The 11,225-nt window shown below is 43.7% G+C and overlaps 1 protein-coding gene across 4 annotated transcripts in view; it reads right to left on the minus strand.

The window, feature by feature from the left end:
- Sec24a (SEC24 homolog A, COPII component) overlaps nt 1-11,225 on the minus strand; it is a 77,906-nt gene that overhangs the window by 64,233 nt on the left and 2,448 nt on the right. For 3 of the 4 annotated variants that reach the window (XM_087570289.1, XM_087570288.1, XM_087570287.1), the window contains exon 1: nt 7,323-7,700. In XM_087570289.1, coding sequence (XP_087426415.1) covers nt 7,323-7,419 — 97 coding nt within the window. In that variant the 5' untranslated portion in view covers nt 7,420-7,700. 4 annotated transcript variants of the gene reach the window in all.

Consider the following 11,225-nt stretch of genomic DNA (forward strand, 5'->3'; position numbering starts at 1 on the left):
GGAAGGCCAGCCTGTTCTACATAGAGTGATATAGGCCAATCATGGCTACATAGTAAGATTCTGTTCTGAGGGAAAATCAGAGGGTGGGGTAGCGGTACACATGCATACAGACACACACACACATCCAGGGAGGGGTACACACACATCCAGACACACACACACACACACACACATCTGGGGAGGGGTACACATACATATAGATACACACACACATTCTGGCCAGCTGTGGCAACTTAGCAAGATCCTGTCTCAAAATAAAGTTCTAAAATGAGGAAAGGAATGCCTGGCTGTGTTAGCTCCATTATAGCCTGTTTATTAGTTATATGAGACTATATGCTCAATCCCTAACAATGCCAAAACAAACAGAAAAACCCACTAATATATATAACTTTTAAAATAATGATATATTATTCTCCAGTAAATCAAACATAAAATTAAAAGACTACTTCTGATAGCATTATACAATATAAAAATTATGATAGAAAGATGGCTCAGTGGTTAAGAACACTGGCTGCTCTTCCAGAGGTCCTGAGTTCAATTCCCAGCAACCACATGGTGGCTCACAACCATCTGTAATGGGATCCAATGCCCTCTTCTGGTGTGTCTGAAGACAGCTACAATGTACTCATATACATAAAATAAATAAATAATTCTTTAAAAAAACTTTAAAAAAAATCTGACTTATAAGCCTCCTAAACACTTAAGAACACACTGAATTAGCTGCCTCTTTCACAGTGAAGTCCACATAGAAGAGGAGGCTGGTCCTGGCAGTTCAAGTCTGTAACTTGGGAGGCTGAGGTAGAAGAATCACATGTTCAAAGCCTACCCCCGCTACAAAATGAGCCCAAGGCCAGCCTGAACAACTCACTGAAACTATGTTTCAAAATTTAAAATTACAGAAGGGTGAGGACGTTGCTAACTGGTAGAGTGAATGACTGCGCAGTACACATGAGGCCCTGAGTTCAATCTTCACAATAATAAACAAATCCACATAATAAATAAACAAAACATAAAGGAAGCAGATATATCCCAAATAGTTTTCCTTAAAATTCTAAACAGGATAAAGACTGAGGCCCTTCTTATTCTCAAGCCATTCATTCACTAATATATTGAATCACTATCTAGCAGGCAGTTTCTATTAGCTAACTATCACACATGAACCTAAAAGAATGACTAATCTAAAATTAATTCAGGAAGTAGGAGAGGTGGCCAAGTGGTTAAAAGCACTGCTATTCTTCACAGAGGATTTGGGTTCAATTTCCTATACCCACTCCGCAGTGCAAAACTGTCTGTAGATTTAGCCCCAGGGACTCTAACTTAGTAACTCATCTCACATTGTTAATCAAAATACATGCTTTACTTGAAGAATTTGTCAAAGAAAACAAAGGGAAGAAAGCCATGTCAGGATACACCTATAATCTCAACATTGTGAGGTAGGGGCCTGAGGATCAGAAATTTATGGGAATCTTCGTTACACAGTTGGTTTGAGGTCAGCCTAGGCTATGAGACCCAGCCTCAAAGAGCAAACAAAAAAGGGCTAAGGATGTACGAGCACTCACTGCTCTCTCGGATGACTGGGGTTCAGCTCCCAGCACCCACATCATGTGGCTCACAAGTCCATGCACCTCCAGCTCCGGGGAAGTAGACACTCTCTTCTGGCCTCTGCTGGTGTGAACTCAGGAACACACGAACACGAACACATTTACAAAGTAGGGGTGGAGGTGGGTTGAGGCTCAACAATGAAGTGTTTAGCCTAGCCATGTCCAGCTTGGGTTTGCTCCTCAGCACCATAAAACAAAACAGTGACAAAAGGAGGAAAGCAAATTCTGAGAATCAAAGTTAAACTTCCGGAATTACAAGACATTTATAAACAGTTCAAGATTTTGCTCAGTGGTGGAATGTTTGCCTTACAAGCAGAAACACCTGTTAGATGCATATACACACACAGGAGGCAAGAGAGCAGGACTATGAGACCGACAGATAATAATGACACAACAGGAAGGTCCATGTTGGAATAAGAACAGAATGCTAACAAAAGGTTAAAAAAAGGAAGGAAAGAAAGAAAGAAAAGGAAGAAAAGAAATTAGTCAGTTACGCCTTACTTAAAACTCAGATGGGGAGAGAAACAGGGAAAAAAAAGCATGAAACAATCTTTAAAATTGTCAGCAACTATTTGTTGTAGTTACAGGTCTAAAGGGTCCAAAAACAAGGGCCTGATCTGGATTCTCACACTAGTTCAAGTATCTGGGTCCTGGGATCAAGGAGAAGAGTAGGTAAGTAATTAGACGACATTCACAGTGCCACTGGCTAGTGCCTGAGAGCATTGTAACAGAACAGCGAGCCTGTTACTATGTCTCTCCAGAGCCCTCCCTCTGTCAGCAGAGACAGAAGCAATTCAATGGTTACTACATGCAACAGTACATTCTTTGTGGCTTCTGCAGTGCCGGGCACTGAACTTAATCTTGTACATGCTGAAGAGGTGGTTTACACTGAGTGTTATACCTGGCCTACAGTGTGATATTAGAGATACACAGAGCCAATTTTGGGAGCCCAGTTACTGCCCATTCTGAAAACAATGGAGCTCGGCCACAATAACTAGAGAGACTAGACATCTCCTTTATTCACAGCCTGTTTCATGACTAAAGACTTCCTATATAAGCGGCTGGACCAATGGCTCAGCCATTAAGAGAACTTGCTGCTCTTCCAGATGACGCAAATTCAGTGGCAAGCACCCATCCCATATCAAGTGGCTCACAACTGCCTGTAACTCTAGCTCCAGGAGATCTGATGCTCCTTTTTACTCTCTGAGGGCACCTTCACGTTTGTAGCTTATATGTGTATATAATTTATATATATTGTATACACATGCAGAGAAACATGAATGTATGCACATACACAAATAAAAAATATTTTTAAGTTGAAAATGTGGGCTGGAGAGATGACTCAGAAGTTAAGAGCAGGGCTGGAGAGATGGCTCAGCGGTTAAGAGCACCAACTGTTCTTCCAGAGGTCCTGAGTTCAATTCCCAGCAAACACATGGTGGCTCACAACCATCTGTAAAGAGATCCGATGCCCTCTTCTGGTGTGTCTGAAGACAGTTATAGTGTACTTATATATAATAAATGAATAAATCTTTAAAAAAAAAAAAGGGGTCCTGGCAAATTAAAAAGAAGAAGAAGAAAAAGAAGAAGAAGTAGTAGTAGTAGTAGTAGTAGTAGTAGTAGTAGTAGTAGTAGTAGTAAGAGCAAGTACTGCTCTTCCAGGGAACCCAACTTCAATTCCCAGAGCCCATGTCAGATGGCTCACAGTCACCTCAACTCCAGTTCTATAGGATCCAACACTTCTGGCCTATGTAGGTTCTCTCTCTCTCTCTCTCTCTCTCTCTCTCTCTCTCTCTCCCTCTCCCTCTCCGTCTCCCTCTCCCTCTCTCTCTCTCTCTCACACACACACACACACACACACACACAAGATTTAAAATAAACTGAACTGTAGTTGAAAATGTGCTCTAATCTTACTATGAATAAATCAATACACATAATCTTACTATGAATATCAATAAATCAGTTCGTTGAACTGAATGGCAAGACACCTAATTCTAAAACTTTTGTTCAACAAAATTGCTATTTAAAAAAAAAGTATAGGTATTTTTTGTGTGTATATCTTGCACCACAGGCCCACCTGCTGCTCACAGAGGAGAAGAGAGTGATGGAGACCTACCCTGGGACTGAAGGTAGAAATGCTTGTGAACTACTATGTGGTGCTGAGACTGGAACTCTGGTCCTCTGCAACAGCAGCAGGTGCTCCTAACCACTGATTCTCCCACCCCCAGATTAGTAACTCTTAAATGTGCTACATTCTATGTGGGCTCTAAGTTACAGGGCTTACAAGCTGAGGAACATTAGACATTAGTTCATAAAATTACAGTGTGGGAAAGAGAAAGAAAACTCCCCTCTCAGCCTTAACTCTATATGTAAAAGGTAACTATTACATCGATTTTACAAAGAAATCCTGTTAATAAAGCTTCAGTCTCTGCTTGGCAAGTTGAGTCAAACAGCCAGCAAAGGGTGTACACAAAGATGGAGCCTTTGTCTCCTTTACCCTGACCACGGCCATCAGGATAAGATAGTTGTCTTACAGTCTCACTACCAATTTTTTGCAACAGAAACATGTATATACAAATCATTATTAGAAACCTTTACAGATAATCTAGGTTGTGATACAATATAACAACCTATCAGAGAGCAAAATGGTTTGGTGCCAGGAATACAGCAGAAAAAGCAACTTATAGAAAATGAAAATAGTCATTCTTGCTGTTTTGATTAAATCTAAATGATATCTTAAGATCTAACTGTACTGTAACATGTTAACTTATACACGCACATTAAACCAACATCTTAAGAATTTTCAAATAGAACTACCAGGCATGCTCTGAGTTCAAGGCTAGCTTGGTATACAAAACCCAAATAGAATGTGTAAGCAGCAGTTACTGACTTGCATGAGTTTAGCAAGTATAGATTGCAGCATGCGACTGTTCTCATTTCACCTCCTGAGCCTACATTCAGTACTATTCAGTACCACAACCCTATTCTCAGAATTAAAGAATGAACAAACAACCACCTAACAGGATATCCGCCATTGACTGACAACACTTCCATTAAAAACAAACTTAAAAAATGGGCACTATAGGCTGGGCTCATCTTTAATCCCAGCACTCAGCAGATAGAAGGAGATGAATCTTTGAGTGCTTGAGGCCAGTTTGGCCTACATAGTGAGTTCCAGGCCAGCCACAAAGGCTACACAGTGAGTAGTGAGAGCCTGCCCCTGTCTGTCTGTCTGTCTGTCTGTCTGTCTGTCTCTCTCTCTCTCTCACACACACACACACACACACACACACACACACACACCAAGAAAAGGTATTATAACCTCAGATAAACTACTTCTGATGGCACAGGTCTCTAATGCCAGCATTTGGAAAGCAGAGGTAGGTGAATCTCTGAGTTCCAGCCAGCCTGGTCCACATAGGAAGTTCCAGGCCAACCACATCCAAAAAGTAAGACCTTGACTCAAAATAAAACAACAAAAAACTTTAAAAATAGTTATTATAGTCAAGCTGTGGTGGCACACACCTTTAATCCCAGCACTTGGGAGGCAGAGGCAGGTGAATCTCTGAGTTCCAGGCTAGCCTGGTCTACAGAATGAGTTCAGGGATAGCCAGGGCTGTTACACTTGTGCCATCAGAAGAAGCTCATCTCAATTTCTTATAATACCTTTTCAGGGGGTTGGGGGGTGAAAGGCTCTCACTATGTAGCCTTTGTGGCTGGCCTGGAACTCACTATGTTACCCTGCTTCAATAAAATAAAAATCAATAAAGAAAGCTATTATAAAAGGCCAAGGGGAGGGCTGGAAAGATGGCTCAGTAGTTAAGAGCACTGACCAGAGAGGTCCTGAGTTCAATTCCCAGCAGCCACAGGATGGCTCAAAGCCATCTGTAGTGGGATTTGATGCCCTCTTCTGGTGTGTCTGATGAGTATAGCTACAGTGTCCTCATATAAATAAAATAAATATATAATTCTTTTAAAAATCCTTTAAAAAAAAAAGACCTAGGAGAGAGGGGAAGGTATAAATTATGTAATTATATGGTAAACTCAAAAGTAGAAAAAAAATAATAATAAAAAAATCACCCTAACAACCAAGAGGAAAAAAAAATCAAATTAGAAAAAGGCAAACGTAACAGCTCAAGCCGTTTACTCTTAGTCTTATCTCTGCTCCTTCTATCAGACAGATTTTTTTCCAGCTGCTACCACCCTGAACCACAATTACCAGTTCCATATCTGAACTCCCAAATGGCTCTAAACAATCCGAACTCTCTTATGCCCAAGGTCAGAACATAGATGTGCAACAGGTGCATGTTTAGCTTTGACCAAATTAACGAAGTACATGGGATACGGAAACTCCGGCTCTGTAATCCAAGCACTAGAGCAGCTGAGACAGGAGGATTGCCACAAGTTTCAGGCCAACCGGAGAAAAGAGCGAGACAGAGTAAAAAAACAAACAAAAAAGCCAATGAAATGTCTCCAGCACAGCCTAACATCCTGATACAATTCCTGCCACATTTCAAAATCCTGACAGCTCTGCTTGCTCGCAAGCTTACTGGCACATATACAGAATTTGTTATTTAAGTGCAATTCATAAGAAAAACCCACACAAGAAACATCTTTAGTTGTTTTCACCTTAAAGTGAGGGATTGCATCTTCTGTGCAAATGTCAGTGTCACAGAAGAAAATGTAGTTTACATAATCTGTTACTATAAACTTAAGAGACAATTCAACAACCTGTCAGTGATTCTTCGCTTCTCTTGCCCTGCCCACATAGCTGCCTACCCACAGACATTTTTAAGTCTTACAAAGAACCCTCTTTGTAAAGAAAACAGTAGTCTCCTCTAAATGCATTGTAACCAGCAATTTTAGTCACTGGCTATTTTCTCCAACTTCAAATGGGCACAGTAAGTACTTTAGTATTATTCTCCCTGTCTTCTTTCCATAAAGCAAAGATTTGTAGGCTAATTTGTAAGTAGGCAGAAAATGAGTCTTTATTATAACAATTAAAATAAGCTTAGCAAGTCGCACTGTAGGAAAGCTTCAGGAATTCTAGACAAAGTATCCAATTATAAGATATTCTCCCGCCAAATGATAAATTATAGTGCCAGATGTACACTTTCCTAGGGTTCAGAGAGTTGTGACTTACTAATGTCCTACATGAAGAGGAGAACCCTAGAAGTCCTAGCCACCCATGTATTTGGTTCTTCCACAACTGGAAAACTAAAAAGGACTGCCCAGGAACAGTCATAGGAAAATCCTTGAAGAAAGATCCCTGGAGAGATGAGCAAGTGCTAAAGGGGTCTGCCAAAGGGGAAGTCATTCATTCATCTGTGCAAACTCAAATTAATAAGCAGGGCCCGCCACCACCCCCTACACTTCGAGCCTGCAGACCCGAAATGAACCCTGCCCTCTAGGACACAGGACTGAGGTGGCGCAGAGCGTGATGACACCCAGACACTATGACCTCCATAAGGGAACTGATTTCGTCTAGGATTCTTTTTCTCCTCTTGTTTATCGCAGACGTTGCATACTGCAGGTGCTTACAGTCTGCAGGCTGAACCTATAAATACATATGAAACAGTCCCACCAGCGCTGGTCTGCAGGTGCACGTCCACCGCGGCTCCAGGGGCCAGGCCGTCATCTGCCACTCGCCGCGGCAGACCGGGTTAGGACTTGTCCCCGGCCCGAGCCGTGCCGTCCTCCCCGCCCCCGTGCGGCACTCACCGTTGGTGTAGGGAGACCCCGAGGCTGAGGCGGCTCCGTTCTGGGCCTGGAGGCCGGCTGCGGCGCCGCGGGCAGCCGGGATCCTGGGCTGGGCCATGGCGCCCGGGGATCTCAGGGTAGGACAGAGCCGTCGGGGTCGACCGCAGCGCCGATCCTAAGAGCTCCAACAGGAAAGCCGAGGGAAGGGAGCTGAAACTGGAGAAGCGGAACACGCGGGGGTGGCGCGTCAAAGTCGAGGCATGGCGTCTCGGTCTCTTCAGCCCGCCGGCGGCCACGACCCGGCCTGGGCTCGGAGAGGCTCCGGAGTCAGGCCGGCGGGGCTGCGAACGCCGGGCTCGGAGGCGGCAGCCGAACCCGGAGAGGAGGGAGGCCCTGGGCGGAGCCGCCGGCCGCGCAGGCACAGTGGGGACACGTGGCACTTCCGGTTCCGGCTGGAGGCTGCGGCCGTGCTCTCTGTCCCGGGGAGCTGCCCCGAGGCCAGCTGACAGTCCCGTGTCCTGGCCGGGAGGACCGTGCACAGACTCGCCTGCCACGTCACTGACTCCCGCCGCCCGCCGGAAGTAGCCTGTGTCACCACTACGAAAATCCCCGGCATGGAGAACGTCACCTTCTTGACAGACCGGGGATCTGAGGGTGGTGCGGACTTTTAGAGTCGATCGGGTGGGATAGGAGAAACCGGGCTCCTCTTCCGGGAATCTTTGAGGATTACCTGAAACGACCGATGTCATCATCTTCCGCTGGTGGCTCAGCGGATGCTATGCCAGGTGTAGAGTGCCAGAGAGTTTTAAAATGAGATGTTACAATACGTGTGTATGTCAAAGTGTCATGGGCGGGACATGGTAGCGATCGGGAGGTCGAGGCAGAAGTGTCGTTCTAAGTTCGAAAGTCAGGTCAGCCAGGGCTTGAGTAAAGACCCTGGGTCAAGGTTTAAATTTCTGACGACGTTAAGGAGGAAGCCTTTTCTTTTCATCTGGAGGATTAAGATTAATTTTGACATTAGCTTCTTCGTAGCATAGTCACCCTGAAGCCCATTCACCACACTTGGATCAGCGTAAGACTCGGTTTCTCAAAAAAGGGGTTAAGAGATGTAGGCTACTGGTAAAGAGTTTGCCTAACCTTGTGAGAAGAAGCCCTGAGTTCAAAAAATTAAAGGCAGTTTTTAATTCCTCCTCTGGGAGTCTACATTGAGGCGGATAATTCAAACTTACGTTCTGGGCAAGTAGTTTGTAAGTTGCTTTTATTTTTACCCCCAGACCTTGACTTTTAAGGCGACAGAGAAGTAGAAACTGGTTGGTTACGCAACATAATTAATGATATCAGTAGTGATCTTGGCTACCTTCACTCCACTTTGGTTTTTCCTGCTCCAAGCAGATGACAAAGTCCTCACAGATGTGTGCTGCTGATTGAAATGTATTAGGCCATGAGTTTCACAACCTCAGGGGAAAGTACATCTGACCTAATTCATTTACTATTTAATGCCTGCTACGAAGCATTACAGAAAAAGAGCACAAGCTAAAACTACTGTCAGACCCACGAAACAAGCGTAACTACATATACAAAATTATTCTAACCTGGTTTTATTAAATTTACCTCAAAACATACTAAAATATATTGGCTGTGAGTGGAATTCAACAATTAAAAAAAAAGATTGTTTTAAAGTTTATTTTCTGTGTGTACGGGTTCCTACAAAGGAGTATTTACACTATGTGTATGCAGTACCCACAGAGACCAGAAGAGGGCATTGTATCCCCTGGCGTTGGAGTTGACAGTTGTGACCTACCCTGATGTGGGTGATGGAAAAGGAACCCTAGTCCTGTAGAAGTACAGCCAGTGCTCTTCACTGCTGCGCCATCTCTCCACTCCCCCATCCCCCATTACAAGATCCAGGTAGGCTTTTTTAGGATGAAGATGATACTCTTTTGTTTGTTTTGTTTTGTTTTTTTGAGACAGTTTCTCTGTATAGCTCTTGTTTACTACCTTGTAAACCAGGTTGGCCTCGAACTCACAGAGATTCACCTGCCTTTGCCTCCTGAGTGCTGGGATTAAAGGCACGAGCCATGACTCCTGGTGGAAGATGATACTTTTAATCAAACTTTGTTTTTTAAAGATTTATTTTTTATGTGAGTACACTGCCGCTGTCTCAGACACCAGAAGAGGACATTGGATCTCATGACAGATGGTTGTGAGCCACCGTGTGGTTGCTGGGAATTGAACTCAGGACCTCTGGAAGAGCAGTCAGTGCTCTTAACTGCTGAGCCATCTCTCCAGCCCTTAATCAAACTTTCACCTAAGAATATCTATGATAAAATCTCAAACCAAATACCTAAAAACAGTAAAACAAAACAAGAACAACAACAACAACAACAAAAAAGAATGTAAGGCTTGCTTTAAAGAGAAAATAGAACTCAGAAACTGCCGAAGCTGCATGTGGTCAGGAGGAAAAAAAATGGCCTCTCTTCAAAGAGGTAAACGCTTAAGGCATGGTTTCCAACTTCTATGGGTTTAATCTTCTCTTTATATTCAACTCCTTTGGAATTATCTCGGTTTGTTGGCCTTGGCACGGTGGTTTGATTTGGTTAAATCAAAGCTTTCTTTGAACTTTGTCCCATTTAAGCAATATCTCTGCTCAGATTTTAAAAAGTAAACAACCCGATTGGTTAAATCAGTTAAATAGCTATAAATAGTTTACTAATAAGTAAACAGCTTTGTTCCGTTCCTAAATTTCTCTGTTGCTATTATGAACACACAAACTCCGGTTAAGATTCTGAGTGCAGTTTACCTTTCCGACTGGTCGGCTTTAAGAAACTGAGGAGAGGCCAGGCGTGGTAGAGCCTGAAATCCAGCCCTTGGGAGTGAGAGGCAGGTAGATCTTTATGAGTTTGAGGCCAGCCTGGTCTACACAGTTCTGGAACTGCTAGGGCTATGTAGAGAGACCCTGTCTCCAACAACAAAAATTCATTCTGCTCCAGGTTCAGACGTTTATTTGAAGAACAGTTTCATCCTCTGAAACTTACTTGCTGCTCCAATTTAGGAACAGTTCTTTGCCCTCATTTGCCTACCCCAGGACACCTGTTTGTATGTGATGTCAGCTGTTGTAAAGCACGTCACAGGTATGGTCATCACACCACAAGCCAGGGCGCTTTCTTGCTCATGGGGGCTTCTTTATGAAATCCCTATTCTCGTTACCCAGCATGTTGAGCTTAGCACCCTGCACAGGAACTACCGGGACGTTTCTCCTGAATTCTTCCTCCCTAGTCCACACTATAAGTTCCAGGTACAGACATTGCTGTACAGGTACTTCTGGTTCTCCAAAACATGTGGCCATTACTCCTGCCTGCTCAGTCAACCTAAAATTGCTCTCAGAGGTTTTTCTTACCTCCTGCTGCATAAAATCAGAAGCCCTGCCCCACCCTCAAAGCCCCTCATGACCCAGTCTTGCTGCCTCTGCCTTCACCTTAAGGCAGTGCCTCTCAGCCTTCCACTCTTAGACGACCCCCAGATTGAGAACCACTGAGCTAAGATGACTCATTGAAAAAAAATTCTAGCTGCTGTGAGGATAACTGATGGGAGGGGGATATAGCGATCATTTCCGGAATTTTAGTTTCTTTAAAAAACACAGAAATAAGTTTTGTTTTAATCCCAAGGGTGGGGTATGGGACTGCTTTGTGGCAGCTGACTGATTTGCCTCGTGCTCTACCAGAGGCATGATTTTGCCTCCTGAAAATAGTTTCTGCAACTGTGTGCCCTTTGGAATTCTGGGAACTTTTTAGAGGTTATCTAAATGTGAGAGCCCTGAGAGGTGTAGTTAGCAGTTGTTCGTGGGGGTTGTTTGCACTTTGTTAGTTGTGCTCAAAGAAGAAACAAACAGAAATTAGATTCACAAATCTCTTCCCACGATCCTCC

The sequence above is a fragment of the Rattus norvegicus genome, chromosome 10 (assembly GCF_021556685.1).
Source record: "Rattus norvegicus strain SHRSP/BbbUtx chromosome 10, alternate assembly SHRSP_T2T, whole genome shotgun sequence".
Classification (NCBI taxonomy): Eukaryota; Metazoa; Chordata; class Mammalia; order Rodentia; family Muridae; genus Rattus; species Rattus norvegicus.